This window comes from Oncorhynchus mykiss, chromosome 24 (assembly GCF_057628025.1).
Source record: "Oncorhynchus mykiss isolate SJ-2025 chromosome 24, ASM5762802v1, whole genome shotgun sequence".
NCBI classification, from domain to species: Eukaryota; Metazoa; Chordata; class Actinopteri; order Salmoniformes; family Salmonidae; genus Oncorhynchus; species Oncorhynchus mykiss.
Window position 1 is genome coordinate 8,688,733 of NC_143045.1, and position 22,538 is coordinate 8,711,270.

Genomic DNA, 22,538 nt, shown 5'->3' on the forward strand with positions numbered 1-22,538 from the left:
AACAATGAAGTAAAACAAGCTTTGGGCTTCTGATGCGTTAAGACAGTTGAAATAAGCTCATGATTCATTTATACACATATTATAATTCATTTATCAGTCCAATAAGGGATGTACCAATACCAGATTGCCCCTTTAACCTAAAATGGATTTATTTCCTTCACTGTGGTTTCAGCTCCTCTGTGATGACGTGACTGGCCTGAAGTTCAACCCGGTCCTGTACCCCAGAGTGAGTCTGCTCCACTGTTTCCTTTCAGCCAGGCGCTTCCACCTCTACCACAGTAGCCATAGAACCAGGGACATTCATGAGGTCATGCTCTAGAAATATATATCATTTTCTAGCCATTCTATTTCTATGGGGCATGCAGCATTTTCAAACCGTTTTGCAATGGAACCCAAGTGTATCTTATTGGACAAGCCTAGGTAGTCTCTCCCTTTTTCAGTCCCTTTTCTTCCATTTGCTGCCTAATGAACACGATCCAACTTCCACCTGGTCCACTATACAGCCTGACCACCCTGTTCTCTCTAACTGATGTGGTGTAGGCAGTGCTAAAGACAGATCTGATCCAGGACCTGTTCGTCACATCAGAGGTCATTTGGATGATGGAGCTGCTTGTTGTGCCTCTGCTCCGGGTCCTGTAGAACTCATCTGTTATTAGGGCAGTCTGCTCAGACTGCCCATTCCACACTGGTCGCAGCTGACTGCCTTTCAAAATGGCCACAATCAACCCACTGTGGTCCTGGGTCGTATTCATTAGGGCATGCGACGGAAAACATTTTGCAGACTTATTGGACAAGTCCAAGTAGTCCATTCCTGTTTTAGTCTGTTTCTTTCCGTTTGGTGCCTATTGAATACAACCCTGACCTCCCCAGACGTGATAGACATATACTACCTGACCAAAAGTATGTGGACATCTGCTCATCGAACATCTCTTTCCAAAATCATGGGCATTATAATGGAGTGGGTTCCCCCCTTTGCCGCTTTCACAATGTCCTCTCTTCCGGGAAGGCTTTCCCCTAGATGTTAGAATATTGCTGCAGGGACATGCTTCCATTCAGCCAAAAGAGCATTAATCAGGTCCGGCAATGATGTTGTACGATTAGGCCTGGCTCGCAGTCAGCGTTCCAATTCATCCCAAAGGCATTTGATTAGGTTGAGATCAGAGCTCTGTGGAGGCCAGTCAAGTTCTTCCACAGTGCTCTTGATAAACCATTGGACCTCGCTTTGTTCACAGGGGAAATGTCATGCTGAAACAGGAAAGGGCCTTCCCCAAACTGTTGCCACAAAGTTGGAAGCACGGAATTGTATAGAATGTCATTTTACGCTGTAGCGTTAATATTTCCCTTCACTCGAACTAAGGGGCCTTGCCCAAACCAAGAAAAACATTTTATGTCCTATGTGCTTCAGCACTTGGCGATCCCGTTCTGTGAGCTTGTGTGGCCTACCACTTTGCGGCTGAGCCGTTACTGCTCCTGGACGTTTCTACTTCACAATAACAGCATTTACAGTTGACCGGGGCAGCTTGTTGACTTGTTGAAAAGGTGACATCGTAAGATGGTGCCACTTTGAAAGTCACTGAGCTCTCCAGTAAGGCCATTCTATTGCCAATGTTTGTCTATGGTGATTGCATGGCTGCGTGCTCGATTTTGTAGCTGCATACTATTGTTTGTACAAATGAACGTGGTACCTTCAGGCGTTTGGAAATTGCTCCCAAGGATGAACCAGACTTGTGGAGGTCTACAATTTTTTTTCTGAGATCTTGACTGATTTTTTTTGATTTTCCCATGATGTCAGGCAAAGAGGCACTGAGTTTGAAGGTAGGCCTTGAAATACATCCACAGGTTCACCTCCAATTGACTCAAATGATGTCAATTAGCCTATCAGAAGCTTCTAAAGCCATGACATCATTTTCTGGAATTTTCCAAGCTGTTTCAAGGCACAGTCAACTTGTGTATGTAAACTTCTGACCCCCTGGAATTGTGATACAGTGAATTATAAGTGAAATAATCTGTAAACAATTGTTGTAAAAATGACTTGTGTCATGCACAAAGTAGGTGTCCTAACCGACTTGCCAAAACTATAGTTTGTTAACAAGAAATTTGTGGAGTGGTTGAAAAATGACTTTTTATGACTCCAACCTAAGTGTATGTAAACTTCCGACTTCAACTGTATGTATATACACATCCTTATAATGTTGTTGTTTCGGTTTCAGGGCTCTCAGTTAATAGTAGGTTATGACGAACATGAAGTGAACAACACCTTTAAGTTTGGTGTCATCTACCAGAAGTTTGGTCAGGTGAGTGTGATATGCAGGTTTTTATAGCCAAATGGGGCTTCAGTTTATTCCTTATCAATCCCATGCTATTTATTTTTGCCCTGTAACCTGCATTAACATCTCTCCCTTTTAATATTCTCCCGTCATCCCTCTCTCCTCTCCTCTCCTCTCATCGCTCCATCCCAGACGTCAGAGGAGGAGTTGTTTGGGAACAACGAGGAGACGCCAGCCTTCCGGGAGTTCCTCAGTGTTCTGGGAGACAACATAGAGCTGAACGACTTTAAGGGGTGAGAGACACTGATACAACTTTACTACGGGAGAGGGAGGGAGGGAGAGACAGAGACAACTCTACTACTGCGAGGGAGGGAGAGACAGACTATGTGCAAAATGCCCACAAAATGAAGTGGAACTGAGCTGCACTTCCTAACCCTCTGCCAAATGTATGACCATTTTAGAGACACATATTTTCCTTAGATTACACAGATCCACAAAGAATTCAAAAACAAACCCAAATTTGATAAACTCCCATATCTTATGGGTGAAATACCACAGTGTGCCATCACAGCAACAAGATGTGTGACCTGTTGCCGCAAGAAAAGGGCAACTAGAGAAGACCAAAGACCATTGTAAATACAACCCATGTTTATGTACAATTATTTTCCCTTTTGTACTTTAACTATTTGCACATCGTTAACACACTGTATATATACATAATATGACATTTTAAATGTCTTTAATCTTTTGGAACTTTTGTGAGTGTAATGGTTACTGTTAAGTCTTATTGTTTATTTCACTTTTGTTTATTATCTACTTCACTAGCTTTGGCAATACTAACATATGTTCCCCATGCCAATAAAGCCCTTAAATTGAATCAAAATTTAATTGAGAGAGAGATGGGGAGAGCGAAAGCGAGAGAGACAGAGACAACTCTACTACTGCTCTGATACTGAGAAAGAGAGTCAGGCGCAGAGAGCAGAGGGTTCAGTGGTTTGTAGATGTATTTCTCCGGCACAAAACGGTCACGCCAAATACAGGGCGCATAAACACTGACCAGCCCAAACACAGGGCAAACGATCCGGAGAACAATGAAAACACATCCACAACCGACAGAGAACACAAATAATCTCGCAGAAACCTAAGCTTAAATAGGCTTAAATAGACCAGAAATCAAGAAACACAAAAGGAACAGGTGCAACTAATTAGACTAAACTAACAGAAAAGGAAAAAGGGATCGGTGGCGGCTAGTAGACCGGCGACGACGACCACCGAGCACCGCCCGAACAGGCAGGGGAGCCACCTTCGGTGGGAGTCGTGACAGAGAGGATAGAGGGGGGGGATAGAGAGAGGGGGGGATACAGGGAGGGGGGATAGAGAGAGGGGGGTAGAGAGGGGGGGGGTAGAGAGAGGGGGGGATAGAGGGAGGGGGGGATAGAGAGGGGGGATAGAGAGAGGGGGGGATAGAGGGAGGGGTGGATAGAGGAAGGGAAAGAGAGAAATGCAGGACTTTGACTATATATACTGCTACTCGGCTACCATTCATCATGAGTAGGGCCAGGAGTTTTCCCTGTCACGTGATCAGGAAATGCTCCTTGCCCTACCCAATAATTGAATGTCATGGTAATGCTAATCATATTGTGTTGTCACTGTGCTCCTAGGTTTCGTGGTGGTCTGGACGTATCCCACGGTCAGACAGGCTCTGAGTCCGTCTACACCGTCTTCAGACAGAGAGAGATGATGTTCCACGTCTCCACTAAACTACCCTTCACCGAGGGAGACGTACAACAGGTACTGAACACGCTACACCACACACAGCACAGTAACAGTGGTTACAGTAGGTGTTTTGTGAGTGCGTGCGTGTGTGTGTGTGTACGTGTGTGTGTCACTCATAAACACCCTCTGTTTCCTCATCCCTCACACCATTCCTGTACATTTTGCCTCTAATAATTGTGACTAATTATACTGTAGAACATACAGTCTTATGGTGTTTACAGAACGCTATGCTCTTGTCCCTCAGCTCCAGAGGAAGAGGCACATAGGCAATGACATCGTGGCGGCGGTCTTCCAGGAAGGTGCCACGCCCTTTGTGCCTGACATGATCGCCTCCAACTTCCTCCATGCGTATGTGCTGGTGCAAGTGGAGAACCCTGGTACTGAACACACAACATACAAGGTCAGTGCTATAGCCTACTATGAACCTAACAGGCTCACTATGTGATATTTGCGAAGCCATTTTAAATGTTTTATTACGGAGTGGGCCTTTAAGGCATGGATATTATGTAACCGGTGTGAAATGGCTAGCTAGTTAGCGGTGCGCGCTAGTAGCGTTTCAGTCTGTGACATCACTCACTCAGAGACCTTGAAGTAGTTGTTTGCCTTGCTCTGCAATGACCGCGGCTTTTGTGGTAACGATGCTTCGTGGTAACGATGTGGTAACGATGCTTCAAGGGTGACTGTTGTCGATGTGTGCAGAGGTTCCCTGGTTCAAGCCCAGATTGGGACAATGAAAGGAACGGAAGCAATACTGTTAGAATGACATAAGCCAGACTCTCCACACAGTAAATGGGTGGCATGAATTGTTTTGTGTCGACAGGTGTCTGTTACAGCGAGGGAGGATGTACCTCCGTTTGGACCACCTCTCCCCAATCCAGCGGTCTTCAAGAAGGTAAGTAAGAGAGAGAGAGAGAATTTCAGAAAAAGATACAGAAAGAAAGAGATGGAAGGAGAGGGATAAAAGACACAGGGAGAGCGAGAGATGGAGGGAGAGTTCAAGTTTCCCACTGTTATGTACAGTGAAAGTTTGATAAACTTGCCATTATTCAATTTATTCATGAAGTATTCATACAGCTTGCTTTATGCCACATGTTGTTGTGTTACAGCCTGAATTAGAAATTGATACAAATATGTTATTTTGCACACAATACTCCATGACAAAGTGAAAACATGTTTAAACACATTTTGGCAAATGTATTGAAAATGAATTACGGAAATATCTTATTTACATAAGTATTCACACCCCTGAGTCAATACATGTTAGAATCACCTTTGACAGCGCTTACAGCTGTGAGTCTTTCTGGACAAGTCTCTAAGGGCTTTGCACACCTGGAATGTACAGTATTTGCAAATTTGCAATTTTCAAGTCATGCCATTAGATTTCCACGCCTATTTAAGTCAAAACTGTAACTAGGCCACTCAGGAACATTCAATGTCGTCTTGGTAAGCAACTCCAGTGTATAATTTGCCTTGTGTTTTAGGTTAGTGTCCTGCTAAAAGGTGAATTTGTTTCCCAGTGTCTGTTGAAAGCAGACTGAACTAGTTTTTCCTCTAGGAATTTGCCTGTGCTTCACTCTATTCCAATGTATTATTATTTTATCCTCCCTAGTCCTTGCTGATGACAATCATACCCATAACATGATGCAGCCACCACCATGCTTGAAAATATGAAGAGTGTTACTCGATGATGTGTTGTGTTGGATTTGCCTCAAATATGACGCTTTGTATGCAGGACAAGAAGTTAATTGCTTTGCCACATTTGTTGTAGTATTACTTTACTGCCTTATTGCAAACAGGATCAATGTTTTGGAATATGTTTATTCTGTACAGGCTTCCTTCTTTTCACTCTTTCATTTAGGTTAGTATTGTGGAGTAACTACAATGTTTTTGATCCATCCTCAATTTTCTCCTATCACAGCCATTAAACTCTGTAACTGTTTTAAAGTCACCATTGGCCTCGTGGTGAAATCCTTGAGTGGTTTCCTTCCTCTCTGGCAACTGAGTTGGGAAGGACACTTGTATCTTTGTAGTGACTGGGTGTATTGATACACAATTCAAAGTGTAATTAATAACTTCACCATCCTCAAAGGGATATTCAATGTCTGCTTTTCTTACCCATCTACCAATGTACCCATCTTTGCGAGTAATTGATAAACCTCCCTGGTCTTTGTGGTTGAATCTGTGTTTAAAATTCACTGCTCGACTGAGGGACCTGACAGATAATTGTATGTGTGGGGTACAGAGATTTGGTAGTCATTCGAAAATCATATTAAACACTATTATTGGACACAGAGTGAGTTCTTGCAATTTATTATGTGACTTGTAAAAAATTTAAAACGCAAGCATGAAAAGCTGAATGCCTTTTCTGCTCGCTTTGAGGCAAGCAACACTGAAGCATGCATATGAGAGCACCAGCTGTTCCGGACGACTGTGTGATCATGCTCTCCGTAGCTGATGTGAGCAAGACCTTTAAACAGGTCAACATTCACAAGGTCGCGGGGCCAGATGGATTACCAGGACGTGTACTCAGAGCATGCGCAGATCTACATGTTTCAAGCAGAACACTATAGTCCTTGTGCCCAAGAAAGTGAAGGTAACCTACCTAAATAACTACCGCCCCATAGCACTCACGTTGGTAGCCATGAAGTGCTTTGAACGGCTGGTCATGGCTCACATCAACACCATCATGCTGGAAACTCTAGACCCACTCCAATTAGCATATCGCCTCAACAGATCCACAGATAACGCAATCTCAATCGCACTCCACACTGCCCTTTCCCACCTGGACAAAAGGAACACCTATGTGAGAATGCTGTTCATTGACTACAGCTCAGCATTCAACACCATAGTGCCCACAAAGCTCATCACGAAGCTAAGGACCCTGGGACTAAACACCTCCCTCTGCAACTGGATCCTGGACTTCCTGACTGGTCGCCCCCAGGTGGTAAGGGTAGGCAACAACACGTCTGCCACGCTGATACTCAACATTGGGGCCCCACAGAGGTGCGTGCTTAGTCCTCTCCTGTACTCCCTGATGACACAACAGTGGTCGGCCTGATCACCGACAACGATGAGACAGCCTAGAGGGAGGAGGTCAGAGACCTGGCTGTGTGGTGCCAGTACAATAACCTCTCCCTCAACATGAGCAAGAGAAAGGAGCTGATCAAGGACTACAGGAAAGGAGGGCCGAACACGTCCCCATTCACATCAACTGGGCTGTAGTGGAGCGGGTCGAAAGATTCAAGTTCCTTGGTGTCCACATCACCAACAAACTATCATGGTTGAAACACACCAAGATAGTCGTGAAGAGGGCATGACAACACCCCCCCCCCCAGATCCTCAAAAAGTTCTACAGCTGCACCATCGAGAGCACTGGTTGCATCACTGTCTGGTATGGCAACTGCTCTGCATCCGACCGTAAGGCACTACAGAGGGTAGTGCGTACAGCCCAGTACATCACTGGGGCCAAGCTTCCTGCCATCCAGGACCTATATACTAGGTGGTGTCAGAGGAAAGACCAAAAAATTGTCAAAGACTCCAATCACCCACATCATAGACTGTTCTCTCTGCTACCGCAAGGCAAGCGGTACCGGAGCCCCAAGTCTAGGTCCAACAGGCTCCTTTACAGCTTCTACCCTCAAGGCGTTTGACTGCTGAACAAGCCCCCAGGAATATCTATTTTCTTAACTCTATTTCTTGAATTGCATTATTGGTTAAGGGCTTGTAAGTAAGCATTTCATGGTACACCTGTTGTATTCGGTGCATGTGACAAATCAAATTGGATTTGATTTGTTAAGCACATTTTTACTCTTGAACTTATTTAGGCTTTCCATAACAAAGAGATTGAATACTTATTAACTCAAGACATTTCAGCTTTTCATTTTGAAATTAAATATAAAAACATAATTTCACTATCGGGGATTTTGTGTACAGGCCAGTGACACAAAATCTAAATGGAAACCATTTTAAATTCAGGCTGTAACACAACAACATGTGGAAAAAGGAAAGGGGTGTGAACACTTTCTGAGGGCACTGAATCAGTCCTTTCCGTCCCATCGACTCCAGACGACCAGACGATGATGAGTATGGTGCTGATGAAAGTTACCTCTCCCCCTCCCTCCCCCTCCCGCTCTCGTCTCTCCCCAGGGTCCTGAGTTCCGCGACTTCCTCCTGACAAAGCTGATCAATGCAGAGAACGCCTGCTACAAGTCTGACAAGTTTGCCAAGCTAGAGGTGAGAGGGGCAGATGACTCGACACCCTTGATGTGCTATTCAATCTCTTTCATCTATCGCAATCCCCTCTACTACTGCTTCTTAAATGATACATTGTGGTGTTGTTTTTTTTGCATGTGTGTGTTTGCTTCTGTGCGTCTGTATACATCTGTGTGTGTCTCTATGGATCTGTGTGTGCATGTGTCTGTGCGTGCGTGTGTTGTAGGGGCGGACCCGAGCTGCACTGCTGGATAACCTTCACGATGAGCTCCACAGACAGACCCAAGTTACTCTGGGGCAAGGCCAGGCTGGGGAGGAGGACAAGCTGGAGAATGGGGGCCATGGGGGACTGCTGGAGTCCTTCAAGGTGACTCTTTTACACCATTATTTTTACCTCATCATCTGACGCCATGTCTGAACCTCTCTCTCTCTCTCTCTCTCTATCTCCCTCTCTCTCTCTTTATCTCTGTCTTTCTCTGTGTCTTTCTCTCTCTCTATCTTTCTCTGTGTCTCTCTCTCTCTCTATCTATCTCTCTCTCTTTCTCCCCCTCTCTTTCTCTTTCTCTCTCTCGCTCTCTCCTTCTCTCTCTTCTCTCTCTCTACCTCCTCTCTCTCTCTCTCTCTCTCTCTCTCTCTCTCCCTCTCTATCTTTCTTTCGCCCCCTCTCTTTCTCTTTCTCTCTCTCTCCTTCTCCTTTCTCTCTCTCTACCTCCTATCTCTCTCTCTCTCCCTTTCTCTCTCTCTGTCTCGCTCTGCTGTTCTCTTTCTCTCTCTCTCCATATTTCCCTCCCTCCAACCACGCTGCTGTTGATTGAGATGAAGGGGTATTAATCATCGTACCCCCTTACCCGTCTCTCCATCTCTCACTCCCTCCCCTACCCTCCCTCTCTGACCATATGGTGTCTCACTGTCTGTTCACAGGCAGTGTGGAGGTGTGTGTTGCATGCCACTCATTCAACCACTGGGGGTGCTGTGCTCATCACTACAACAGCAGTCACTGTTTATTACCTGTCATCGCAGATACTGTGTTATACTAATTGAGATTCAGAACAAAGCATATCCCATGTTGAAAGCTTCTCCAAACATTGAAACACTCAATAAACACTGTTCAGGTGGTTTTGTTTGTTGTGTTTTATGCCATTCTAGACTAACGTTGAAACACACCGTCCCTGTCTCCCTTAGTCTGACCTTCTGGTGATGACACGTTATCATAATGCAGGCAAAGGGGCAGGCAAAAGGCAGGTCAAGGGCAGGCAGAGGTCAGTAATCCAGATAGGTGGGGCAAAGGTACAGGACGGCAGGCAGGCTCAGGGTCAGGGCAGGCAGAAAGGTCAAAGCTGGGATAAACTAGAAAATAGGAAGTTAGGTAAGACAGGAGCAAGGGGAAAATCGCTGGTGGGTTCTACGAACAAAACGAACTGGCAACAGACAAACAGAGAACACAGGTATAAATACACAGGGGATGATGGGGAAGATGGGGGACATCTGGAGGGGGGTGGAGACGAGCACAAAGACAGGTGAAACAGATCAGGCCGTGACATGTAGTTCCACGAGTAAAACACTACTGAAAACACTACCTAGATCAGAACTTAGTTCAACTACCACCAAGCTACTGCAAAATGTAGTTAAACTACTAGTTGAACTACACATACTGTAGTTCATTACTCCCCAACACTGATAATACTACAGTCATATCTCTCACTATCCATGCACTGCACTCCTTATTCCTCTGTGTAGGACAAGTGCACTCTTGGGGTGAACTGATCTGGCAACTGGAGGGCTGCTGGGTTCACATCCTAAAGACATTCCCTCTATTGTGGGGCCCTTAAGCAAGGCACCTTTACCACACAACATGCTCTGCATCAGCTGTACGACTGTACTCATTTCCCTTCTCTTCCTCTGTCCTCTTTTCTCTCTCACTTCGTAACCGCTCCCTTCTAACCCACTCCCTCAACTGTCCCCTCCTCTGTCCCCGTCTCTGTCCCCGTCCCCTAGCGTGCCATGCGCGTCCGGAGTCACTCCATGGAGACCATGGTGGGGTCCCACCGTCACCGGAGTCCAGGGGTGGGAGGGGGGGTCCCGGCCAGCTTGAGTGGAGGGGGGCTGCCACAGAGCACCGAGTGCACAAAGAGTACCTTCACGGTGAGCAGGGGGGAGATGGTAGAGGGGGAGGAGCGCTAGAGGTTATAAAGTCATATTTACACACAAATGAAACTGGACATGCACATACTCTTGGTAAATTGCACATTTTGCAAAAATGTCCTCTAATGAGTCATGATATCAACATGTACTTTTGCAAACAGTCACATCCATGTAATAACTCCATATTATCAGTGTGCCGATGTAATTTCAACTGTTTTATATGTGAAGGGTATTGGTCGATCACAGTGTAGCCAAAATCTGCCTTAATGACGCTCTATCAGCCTCCTAATGCTGTATATTGCCTGCTTGTTAATGCTATTGACTGGGTGTCTCTCTCCAGCCACCAGTGCTGTCAGCCAAGTCTCCCCTGAAGAGTCCAGTGAAGCGTCGTTCAGGCCTCTTCCCCCGCCTCCACTCAAGCACAGAGAGCCCCTCGGACAGACACACGCGCAGGTCAGTAGGCTTTCCTTAGCCTGGTCCCAGGTCTGTTTGTGCTGTTTTGTTAATGTCCACAGGAGTTGACAAAACATCACAAACAGATCTGGGACCAGGCTGTGCATTCAGGTCATAATACTGAAGCTTTAGTTTTGTCAATGTCTATTTGTTCTATCTGCTAACTTGGTCCGTATGTTGTTGCAGTGACCAAAAGACCCCAGACATCTGCCCGCTCGGACAGGAAGGGAGGTCAGAGACGTGGTCCAACCCCAGCTCCCCAGAGATCTGCCCCAACAAGGAGAGGTGAGATGAACCACAAACAAAACACTGAACATGAACACACAAGGTGTGCATGACGTGTGCATGTGCTCTGTAAACCTCTCCTCTCCTCCTGTCCCCTCTCCTCTCCTCCCGTCCCCTCTCCTCTCCTCCCCACCTCTCTCCTCTCCTCTCCTCCCGTCCTCTCTCCTCTCCTCCCGTCCCCTCTCCTCTCCTTCCCTCTCGTCTCCTCTCCTCCCGTCCTCTCTCCTCTCCTCCCGTCCCCTCTCCTCTCCTCCCGTCCCCTCTCCTCTCCTTCCCTCTCGTCTCCTCTCCTCCCATCCTCTCTCCTCTCCTCCTGTCCTCTCTCCTCTCCTCCCGTCCCCTCTCCTCCTGTCCTCTCTCCTCTCCTCCCGTCCCCTCTCCTCTCCTCTCTTCCCGTCCCCTCTCCTCTCCTCCCATCCCCTCTCCTCTCCTCCCGTCCTTTCTCCTCTCCTCCTGTCCTCTCTCCTCTCCTCCCGTCCCCTCTCCTCTCCTCCCGTCCTCTCTCCTCTCCTCCCGTCCTCTCTCCTCTCCTCCCGTCCCCTCTCCTCTCCTCCTGTCCTCTCTCCTCTCTTCTCCTCTCCTCCCGTCCTCTCTCCTCTCCTCCCGTCCTCTCTCCTGGTCCTCGTCTCTCCTCTCCTCCCATCCCCGCTCCTCTCCTCCTGTCCTCTCTCCTCTCTTCTCCTCTCTTCCCGTCCTCTCTCCTCTCCTCCTGTCCTCTCTCCTGGTCCTCGTCTCTCCTCTCCTCCCGTCCTCTCTTTTCCTCTCCTCCCGTCCCCTCTCCTCTCCTCCCGTCCTCTCTCCTCTCCTCCCGTCCTCCCTCCTCTCCTCCCGTCCCCTCTCCTCTCCTTCCCTCTCCTCTCCTCCCGTCCTCTCTCCTCTCCTCCTGTCCTCTCTCCTGTCCTCTCTCCTCTCCTCCCGTCCCCTCTCCTCTCCTCCCATCCCCTCTCCTCTCCTCCCGTCCTCTCTCCTCTCCTCCTGTCCTCTCTCCTCTCTCCTCTCCTCCCGTCCCCTCTCCTCTCCTCCCGTCCTCTCTCCTCTCCTCCCGTCCCCTCTCCTCTCCTCCCGTCCTCTCTGCTCTCCTCCCGTCCTCTCTCCTGGTCCTCGTCTCTCCTCTCCTCCCGTCCTCTCTCCTCTCTTCTCCTCTCCTCCCGTCCCCTCTCCTCTCCTCCCGTCCTCTCTCCTCTCCTCCCGTCCTCTCTCCTGGTCCTCGTCTCTCCTCTCCTCCCGTCCTCTCTCCTCTCTTCTCTTCTCCTCTCCTCCCGTCCCCTCTCCTCTCCTCCCGTCCTCTCTCCTCTCCTCCCGTCCTCTCTCCTGGTCCTCGTCTCTCCTCTCCTCCCGTCCTCTCTCCTCTCTTCTCCTCTGCTCCCGTCCCCTCTACTCTCCTCCAGGCCCCTCTCCTCCCGTCCTCTCTCCTCTCCTCCCGTCCTCTCTCCTGGTCCTCGTCTCTCCTCTCCTCCCGTCCTCTCTCCTCTCCTCCCGTCCTCTCTTCTGGTCCTCGTCTCTCCTCTCCTCCTGTCCTCTCTCCTCTCTTCTCCTCTCCTCCCGTCCTCTCTCCTCTCCTCCCGTCCTCTCTCCTGGTCCTCGTCTCTCCTCTCCTCCCGTCCTCTCTTCTCCTCTCCTCCCGTCCCCTCTCCTCTCCTCCCGTCCTCTCTCCTCTCCTCCCGTCCTCTCTCCTCTCCTCCCGTCCTCTCTCCTGGTCCTCGTCTCTCCTCTCCTCCCGTCCTCTCTCCTCTCTTCTCCTCTGCTCCCGTCCCCTCTACTCTCCTCCCGTCCCCTCTCCTCTCCTCCCGTCCTCTCTCCTCTCCTCCCGTCCTCTCTCCTGGTCCTCGTCTCTCCTCTCCTCCCGTCCTCTCTCCTCTCTTCTCCTCTCCTCCTGTCCTCTCTCCTCTCCTCCCGTCCTCTCTCCTGGTCCTCGTCTCTCCTCTCTTCTCCTCTCCTCTAATGCTGTTCCTCTACCTCCTGTCACCAGGCCGTTCCTCAAGCTGAAGGACTGCAGCAGCAGACCCAACATCTCCCGCTCCTCCTCCAGCACCAGCAGCTTCAGCAGCACCACCGGGGAGGGAGAGGCCCTGGAGGAGCTTGACACTGTGAGGGCCTGCAGCCATTGGGGAGACAAAGGGGCTGGGGAGGCCCTGGAGCCATTATGCTGGTGGCGTATGTAGGATGAACAGAGGGTTAGGGAGTAGGGAGGCAGGGGGAACAATGAGGCAGTGGGCTGGGAGACAGGGGGGCAGGGTGGGTTTGGGTGGGCCATAGAATTTGGATCAGGACTGGCAGGGTGCTTCTGGAACATAATTGGGCAGATCACAGGCCTGTGGTGCTCAGTAGTTGTGGGACACAAAATGATGAATTGTATAAGGACCATGTTTGTTTCATCGTTAACTGCATGAAGGCATCATCAAATGACACTGTTGGAATGATTTGAGATAATTTGGCAGTACTGAGAGAATAAATTGAGATGATGCAATGACAGCTGGTGATTAAGTCAGTTATGGTTTCTGTCACTCTCTTTGGATCGTATTGCGTTGGATGTCAATCACGAACACTTGGCAAAGGATGAGAATGATTGTATCATACACACATTAACACACACAGATCAGTGTTTACACACAAATAAAACTGTTGTTCAACAGTTAACAGCTCAGTTTACAGTTTTGCTGTTGAACAGAACTCAGTTAACCGAAGGCTGGAATTTGTGTGCCCCTCTGGAGCAGTTTGGGGGTAAAGTTCCTTGCTCAAGAGCACAACGGCAGCACAGTGCTGAAAACCAACCATTTGTAGTAATTCCAGTTGATGCCTATTGGCCTTGAGTTAGTAGCCCTAGTATGTAGTGTGTAGTCTGTAGTCTGTAGTGTGTGGTGACAGTAGAATGATACAGACGGATGACTACCCTCGCCCTGACAGCTCTTCCTCAACTTCCTCCTCCTCTTCTCCCTCTTCATCCTTCCCTCTTCCTCTTCTCCCTCCTCATCTTCCTCTCCCAGGGAACCCACCCGTCCATAGCCTCCTCGTCTGTGTTCAGCCCCTACCCTTCCCTCAGCGTGGAGAGCCAAGGCTCAGCCACCCCCCTCATCATGTGTCGCAGTCCCACAGGTAAACACCCAACACTGATACACTACACAACACCTAGGTGTGATTGACTGGGATCCAAACCCGGGTCTGCCACACACCACAAGACCATGTTAAGCCCTTTGGGTTGAAGTCTAGGCATTCTGCAAGTCATCAGGGTTACTCAACACTCGAGCATCTCTGTTATATAGGTCTCTGTGCCCTCTGTATCCATCTCTTACACTGTAGATTCCAATGGTGGGTTTGTTGACGTTCTATACTTGAATTAATCACGAAGCACACGTGTTACTTACTTTATTGTCCGCAAGTATGTTTTCTCATCCTCAATGTGTGATTGACACTCAATCATAGAGTGTGTATTCCTCTGTTAATGGAGGCTTTATCTTATTCTCCCTCCAGATGTGAAGAGTAAGATGTCTCCCAGGTCAAACTTGAAGTTCCGCTTTGACAAGATGAGTCACGCCACAACTGTAAGTGATGTCTCACTGTGCTGTACCGTACTATACTGTACTATACTGAACTGTACTATACTGAACTGTACTATACTGCACTGTACTATATTGCACTGTACTGTACTGTACTATACTGAACTGTACTATACTGCACTGTACTATACTGCACTGTACTGTACTGTACTATACTGAACTGTACTATACTGAACTGCACTATACTGCACTGTACTGTACTGTACTATACTGAACTGTACTATACTGAACTGCACTATACTGTACTGTACTGTACTGTACTGTACAGTCGTGGCCAAAATTTTGAGAATGACACATTAATTTCAACAAAGTTTGCTGCTTCAGTGTCTTTAGATATTTTTGTCAGATGTTACTATGGAATACTGAAGTATAATTACAAGCATTTCATAAGTGTCAAAGGCTTTTGTTGACAATTACATGAAGTTGATGCAAAGAGAAACTATTTGCAGTGTTGACCCTTCTTTTTCAAGACCTCTGCAATCTGCCCTGGTATGCTGTCATTTAACTTCTGGGCCACATCCTGACTGATGGCAGCCCATTCTTGCATAATCAATGCTTGGAGTTTGTCAGAATTTGTGTGTTTTTGTTTGTCCACCCACCTCTTGAGGATATAAAATATTGATGTTTTGTTCCCCGAGCCACTTCGTTACCACTTAGTTATCACTTTTGCCTTGTGGCAAGGTGCTCCATCAAGATGGAAAAGGCATTGTTCATCACCAAACTGTTCCTGGATGGTTGGGAGAAGTTGTTCTCGGAGGATATGTTGGTACCATTCTTTATTCATGGCTGTGTTCTTGGGCAAAATTGTGAGTGAGCCCACTCCCTTGGCTGAGAAGCAACCCCACATATTAATGGTCTCAGGATGCTTTACTGTTGGCATGACACAGGACCGAAGCTTTGTTCCGGATGCCCCAAACAATCGGAAAGGGGATTCATCAGAGAAAATAACTTTACTCCAGTCCTCAGCAGTCCAATCCCTGTACCTTTTGCAGAATATCAGACTGTCCCTGATGTTTTTCCTGGAGAGAAGTGGCTTATTTTCTGCCCTTCTTGACACCAGGCCATCCTCCAAAAGTCTTTGCCTCGCTGTGCGTGCAGATGCACTCACACCTGCCTGCTGCCATTCCTGAGCAACCTCTGTACTGGTGGTGCCTCAATCCCGCAGCTGAATCAACTTTAGGAGACGGTCCTGGCGCTTGCTAGACTTTCTTTGGTGCCCTGAAGCCTTCTTCACAACAATTGAACCCCTCTCCTTGAAGTTATTGATGATCTGATAAATGGTTGATTTAGGTGCAATCTTAATGGCAGCAATATTCTTGCCTGTGAAGCCCTTTTTGTGCAAAGCAATGATGACGGCATGTGTTTCCTTGCAGGTAATCATGTTTGACAGAGGAAGAACAATGATTCCAAGCACCACCCTCCCTTGGAAGCTTCCAGTCTGTTATTCGAACTCAATAAGCATGACAGAGTGACCTCCAGCCTTGTCCTCTCACACCTGTGTTAACGAGAGAATCACTGACATAAGTGATGTCAGCTGGTCCTTTTTGTGGCAGGGCTGAAATGCAGTGGAAATGTTTTTGGGGGATTCAGTTAATTTGCATGGCAAAGAGGGACTTTGCAATTAATTGCAATTCATCTGATCACTCTTCATAACATTCTGGAGTATATGCAAATTGCCATCTTACAAACTGAGGCAGCAGACTTTGTGAAAATGTATATTTGTGTCATTCTCAAAACATTTGGCCAAGACTGTACTATACTGTATTATATTATACTATACTGCACTGTACTATATACTATACTTTACTATACACTGTACTGGACTCTATTCTACTCTACCCTAGTCTACTGTGCTGCATGTGTGATAAACACACTGCTCAGTGAATGCAGTCTTGAAGTGACCCACTGCTCTCCTCCAGACATTGGGATATGATAGGTGGATATAGCATCAGGGACAGTAGCATGGTCCTGTATCACAGTCCCTTCACTGCTGGGTCTGCTCTGAGCTGGGTCCTGTATCACAGTCCCATCACTGCTGGGTCTGCTCTGAGCTGGGTCCTGTATCACAGTCCCTTATCTGCTGGGTCTGCTCTGCATCCCCCATCTCTTGTTTGTAGTACACTATCTATCTAGAGATCCTGCTTTAACCTATCAGCTTGATCCCTCATTGGAATAGAGATGATGATGCTGATGATGATGATGTTGTTGTTGTAATGGGACATTTATGTTATTTTCTATTGCAGTCCGAATAGAAATCTGGATTTTCCACAAAAGGGACAACACTGTTGGAGCAAAGAACATACCCAACATCACCAACGCATTCACAATGGAATCACAAAATGTACTGAACTTCATGACTAAAGGGAATTAAGTGGATTAGCTAGTGCATAAGAGCACACACGCAGACAGATACTGAGCTGGAAAGGAGGGAGAATCCTGTGAGTCCTCTCAGTATCTCTCTCTCTCTCTCTCTCTCTCTCTCTCTCTCTCTCTCTCTCTCTCTCTCTCTCTCGATATGTCTGGTACAGAAATAGCTCACAGTGAGAGGCTAGGCGCCATGTGTTGCTGAAATTCTCATCTGTAACATTAACCTCATACAACAACTAGATAAGGCAAGGTTTAAAGGTCCAATGCAGGCATTTTATCTCAATATAATATTATTTCTGGGTAACAATAAAGTACCTTACTGAGATTGTTTTCAAATGGTCAAAAAGAAACAGAAACAGCTCCTTAGCAAAGGATAATTTCTCAAGCAAAAATTTTGCTAGGACTATCTGGGAGTGGGGAGGGGAAACTGAAAATGAGCTGTTATTGGCATAGAGGTTGGGAACTCTCTTTCTTATTGGTCTATTAACCAATGTACTGCGTGGTGATGTCACCAATGGAAGGCCAAAACTTCATCCCACCAGAACAGGCAGAAATTTCAGGGCTTTTCGAACAGCTCTTACACTAAAATGGCATTATCACCATTTTCACAATTTCACAGTATTATTCCAACCTCATAGTGTGGAAATATATATAGAACACAGGAAAAGCTAGTGTTTGATTGCACTGGGCCTTTAACCTCACAACATTCATCGTCATTGATTTACGAAACTGTGGTTATAGGTCACTTTTTCGCTGCACTCATCTCTCAGATTACAGCGATTGTTCATTGTGGTCCTCTTCTGCAACGATCTCCATATATGGGTCCAGGAGTGTGTAAGTTGTGGTACTGGCCTTCAGAAACGGATGTTGTTTCACCATGGGAAATGTCTCTCTTGTCTTTGCCCCAGTTTATCTGTCTGGGGACAGTTAGTCTATTGCCTTACAAGGAGTTCTTCCGGCAGTAGTTTCGCTTCCTTTTCGAGTCACCTGTTGTAATGCTGGTCGTCTTCCCCTCTGGCCTCACACACAGTACAGTCAATGCAGGTCAATAGAATGGATCAATCCACAATAGAGAAAGATACTGTATTTAGATACTGCATAGATTCTAGGGTTGGGGTCCGTTCCATTTCAATACAACTACTTATTTTTGAATCTTATAGGAATTACATTGAGGACAATAAGGAATTGGAATTTTTGTTTACTTCCTGTTTTCGACATGGAATTGATAGATACGGCATTAATCTATATGGCTCAATCCTCATCAAACAGTATTGAAGTGATCGGGTTTGTCTTAAGCTGCCGAAGGAAGGGACTTGACCCTCATAAATCAAGTGCTCCATTTGTGGAGATTTGCTCACACGAAAAGAAAAATGCCATTGCGCTCTGTCACAAGCTTAATTTAGCCAAAGTCGCGCCTTACAATCTATCTGAAACCCTTTCACTTTCCATGTGCTTCTCACTGTGTGAGAGGTTGAGCAGAGAGTTTGGATAAGGTTTATTTTGGTTTACGTTTAGCTGTGGGTGTCTGATGAATCCAGACCTGGGTTCAAATACAATTCGAAATCTTTCAAATACTTTGAGTGTGTGCTCTAGCCTGCCTGGTTTGCCGTTTTGGGACTATTGTATGTGTCCATTAAGCCAGGCAGGCTTAATCAAGCACAAAGGACGTATTTGAAAAGGTTTAATGTAGCATTTGAACTGAGGTCTGCTTCTCACATGTCCTTATATAAACAGCCAGTAGTATTTCACCCAATGAATCAATGTTAATTGAAAACATGTATGCTTATAAAAGGGTGCATAGCTGAGAAACACACAGACTGCTCCATGGAAATCGTTTTCAGCAGTTAAAGTCATTTCACAATGTTTTTTTTCTCTCACTAACATTTCTCCAAAAATAAATAATTGGCAATATAATATTTTAAAGGGATCTTGCATATTTTGGAACTGTGATTGAATGCCTTGTGATTTTGATGGTTCATTTTTCAGTCTTAAGTAGAAGCAAACAGCAAAAACATTTGATCTTACAAACCCCAAAACAATGTTAGTGCATTGTAGTTCCAAAATATATGATCGCTTTACCTTGTTGCAAGCTACATGATTACAAACAAAACACGTGTGAATGTCTTCACCCAGGAACACATCGAAATTGCAAGGTCTCCATTGATGTGACCAAATCAGTCAGCTATATTTGAGTTTGGGAGAATATCCATGCACTATAGCTGTATAGAGGTTCATTCTTATCGCTGGAGTATTTGTGACTGGAGTTCTGTTATGTGGTACACAAAAACTCAGAAAGTTGAGCAGGCCAGAAAGTTACATAGGAACTAGTCTTTTAGTTTGTAGAGGGCATCCACAAGTGCCCCTCAGCCTACTCTTTGTTAATAAGGCCATAATTTATTGATTTTATCTTTTGCTATTGATGTTATGTAAAAATGTAATTGCAGATTAAATTAATGAAAGAGGTCAAATGAAAGGAAATGTTCATTTAAAAAAGCCTAAACATGAATATGTATATTTCGTTATGTAATGTGCCATTAAGAATTTATTGTAAAATAAAATGTGGTATTTTGTGTCAATTTGTGTTGTGTTGCTTAATTCAGTGACCTCACAGAAGGAACAGAGACAGAAAAAATCGGATTGTTTTTGTCTGTTTATTATGAAAGGGAGAGAGCATGCTTTAGACATGGGTTCAAATAATATTTGAAATCCTCTTAAATAATGTATATGTGCTTGATTGAGCTTGCCTGGCATAATGGACCAATAGAATAGTCCAAAAATGGCAAACCTCACCCCTCAGGTCCCCCAGGCAGGCTAGAGCAAACACTCAAAGTATTTGAAATATTTCAAATAGTGTCCGAACCCAGGTTTGCTTTACATGGAACATTGTTTTGAGGGGGCTACATTTAATAGAATTTGCTCAACTTTTCTAGCAGTGGCAATATTTTGGTATGGAACATCAGTTCTAGTCTGTTGATTCAAACACACGGCAGAGAAAGTAATTCCCACAAATAATAATGACAGTGTTTAACAAATAAAAGACAGTTGCATAAAACACAATTTAGAACACTGAACAGAGATTATATTTTCAGATGATTTTTACATGGCACCACGATCTAGCTGAGCGCGAGGATGGAAGTTACTGCACGACACATACAAAATCAGAAAGCATCTGAAGTCATTCATTCCAGATCTCTGAAATGTGACCACTCGATCAACACAAGTCTGTTACATGCGGAGGTGAATATTGACGTGAATTCAGGGGATAGCCTCGGCCAGAACTCGAACCTCGGTCCAGTGACTATCAACTCAACGCATTAGCCTTTACGACGAGAGATCCGAGCCATTTGACGAGGTCACTGCCTACTGGGCACAGGTGTCAATGCAACGTTTATTCCACGTTGGTTCAACGTACTTTCGTGGAAACAACGTTGATTCAACTAGTGTGTGCTCAGTGGATAGGAGTTGGGTTGAGGTCTCTACAATATAAAAGTCTGACTGGCCATACATTGTGAGTCAGGAGAAGCGGGGTGAGGAGTAGACTGTGAGCTGTGCGGCTTTTCGTTGAGGATTATGATTCTGCTGTTCAAGGCAGTCCTTTGAAAGAGATGCATAGACCAACTGCAAGAAAACAGACACTCAGGTTAGCCCGAGAAAGCATTCTAGAAAAAGGTTAAAGAAAAGGGCATTCAGAAACAATTATTCAAATAATACTCACCTCTGTCTTTGGTTTAGGCTTGGGTGTGGCTGCAAAGAAAATATCAGGGTCAGAATTAGATTTAATACATTCCCAATTGGGCACTTCACAAATGAACATTAGACGGGCCTTTAAATAAGCTGTAGACACGATCAACTGTACAAATTGATCGCATGTTCATGTACAATGCTGTAGTAGAAATGTGCACGTCAACACACTGCAGCAAGATGCTATGAAATTGTATCGATAAAGAAAGAGATGTCTTACGGGGCTTGTCCTTGCATGCACTTTGGGAGCGTGGTGGGGGCTTGGGCGGTGGTATTGGTGGGGGCTGAGATGGGACCTTTGACCTTATATGGTAAGCCAGACCCAAAACCAGGGTGATTACCAAACAGGTACTTACATACACCGCCACCCTGGAATAGACCTTCCTCACGGATGTGGGTGGTATGGCTGCAGAGAAAAGGTACAGCACATCAATGAAGTCAGAGCACATGCATACCAGTCTACCTGTCATCCGGGAATGTCGAGTGGTCATTTTCTGTGATTGATTATCATTTTGGGGGAAAATCTTACAGAGCAATACATACTGTATATTCATTGTATGAAACATTAACAAATAGTTCATGTAGACTAGAATAGTTAATGTAGACTGTACCTGCAGTGATGTTCACATATGTCATATGTCCAACACTGGTGTATCCCTCAACCCAGGTGATCTGGCATTGGTACATTCCATGATCTGATTGGTTGACGTTGAGGATGTCCATGAGCAGACGGGTACTATTGGTTGTCAATGTGACTTTGGAGAGATGATGCCTTGGAGTGTGACTAAAGAGAAGGAACTGTCCCTCTGTTGACAGCCCCCATCCCCCTGTCCAGCCATCATTTCCACAATGCTGAACATCACAGGATAGGGAAAGAGTGCCCCCCTTTGGTACGTCAACAGAACCTCTCTTTGCCAAGACAGAAGTCACACATTCCTCTGAATCATAACCTGATGGACCAAAAGTTGACAAAAGTGAACACATAAATATAATATAAACATAATATAAAACATTCACGAGACAACAGAGGAGCAGCATCTACATCCATTCATATCCCAATGGCAATCTACATGTATAGTACGTGTATAGTAATGTATAGTAAAGAGTTCATTGAGAGAAGATATCTATCTCTCATGATACCTCTTTTGTAGGGAAGCAGATGATACATACATTTAGATAAGATTGTTTGATTACTTGTCCTTCCTTTTCTGATCTCGAGTGACATCCTAGATAGCTCTTTCAGTCCTTTGTTGGTCATCCTACATATATGGTTATAAAACCAAGGTTCTGACCACAACTGTCAGGAATCCTAAACAAGAGTAGTTGGACTTACCCGGGAGAAAACATAGACAGGTCCATGAGAGAAACAGACAGTTGTACATTTCTTTCTTCCCCATAGAATAGTAGGACGGGTTCCATAGAGCAGCCCCAACACAATGTCCTGGTGCCTCAGGAAGCTGGACCCAACATTATTAGCGCAAAAACTACTGTGTTTTTATGGTTCCTCTTAGTTTCTAAATTGTTCTCTCACTTTCTCATGACATTTTTTTTTTTTGGAGTGTACCCTCCACAATTGTGAAATGGTTTCCAGTAGCTGCCTCAGTCGAGTTGGAAATAAGGAAGGAAGTACACGAGCTCTCTCTCTCTCTCTCTCTCTCTCTCTCTCTCTCTCTCACTCTCACTCACTCACTCACTCACTCACTCACTCACTCACTCACTCACTCACTCACTCACTCACTCC

The 22,538-nt window shown here is 45.8% G+C and overlaps 2 protein-coding genes across 9 annotated transcripts in view; one reads left to right on the forward strand and one right to left on the reverse strand.

Moving 5' to 3' along the window:
* The window catches only part of LOC110503310 (rap1 GTPase-activating protein 2), a 112,262-nt gene extending 92,630 nt beyond the window's left edge, over positions 1 to 19,632 (forward strand). For all 8 annotated transcript variants that reach the window (XM_090218215.1, XM_036962066.2, XM_090218214.1 and 5 more), the window contains 15 exons: positions 173 to 226; positions 2,211 to 2,294; positions 2,460 to 2,560; positions 3,929 to 4,058; positions 4,288 to 4,443; positions 4,864 to 4,935; positions 8,190 to 8,276; positions 8,482 to 8,622; positions 10,251 to 10,397; positions 10,738 to 10,850; positions 11,037 to 11,135; positions 13,105 to 13,222; positions 14,120 to 14,228; positions 14,604 to 14,674; positions 16,933 to 19,632. In XM_090218215.1, coding sequence (XP_090074341.1) covers positions 173 to 226; positions 2,211 to 2,294; positions 2,460 to 2,560; positions 3,929 to 4,058; positions 4,288 to 4,443; positions 4,864 to 4,935; positions 8,190 to 8,276; positions 8,482 to 8,622; positions 10,251 to 10,397; positions 10,738 to 10,850; positions 11,037 to 11,135; positions 13,105 to 13,222; positions 14,120 to 14,228; positions 14,604 to 14,674; positions 16,933 to 16,941 — 1,491 coding nt within the window. In that variant the 3' untranslated portion in view covers positions 16,942 to 19,632. The remainder of the gene's footprint in view (positions 1 to 172; positions 227 to 2,210; positions 2,295 to 2,459; positions 2,561 to 3,928; positions 4,059 to 4,287; positions 4,444 to 4,863; positions 4,936 to 8,189; positions 8,277 to 8,481; positions 8,623 to 10,250; positions 10,398 to 10,737; positions 10,851 to 11,036; positions 11,136 to 13,104; positions 13,223 to 14,119; positions 14,229 to 14,603; positions 14,675 to 16,932) is intronic.
* A 59-nt stretch (positions 19,633 to 19,691) lies between these two features.
* Positions 19,692 to 22,538, reverse strand: LOC110503656 (uncharacterized). The gene is made up of 5 exons (XM_021582094.3): positions 22,131 to 22,538; positions 21,409 to 21,747; positions 21,018 to 21,203; positions 20,772 to 20,800; positions 19,692 to 20,674 (listed from the first exon to the last, which is right to left on the reverse strand). The coding sequence occupies exons 1-5, from the start codon at positions 22,192 to 22,194 to the stop codon at positions 20,570 to 20,572; spliced, it is 723 nt and encodes a 240-aa protein (XP_021437769.3). The 5' UTR covers positions 22,195 to 22,538; the 3' UTR covers positions 19,692 to 20,569.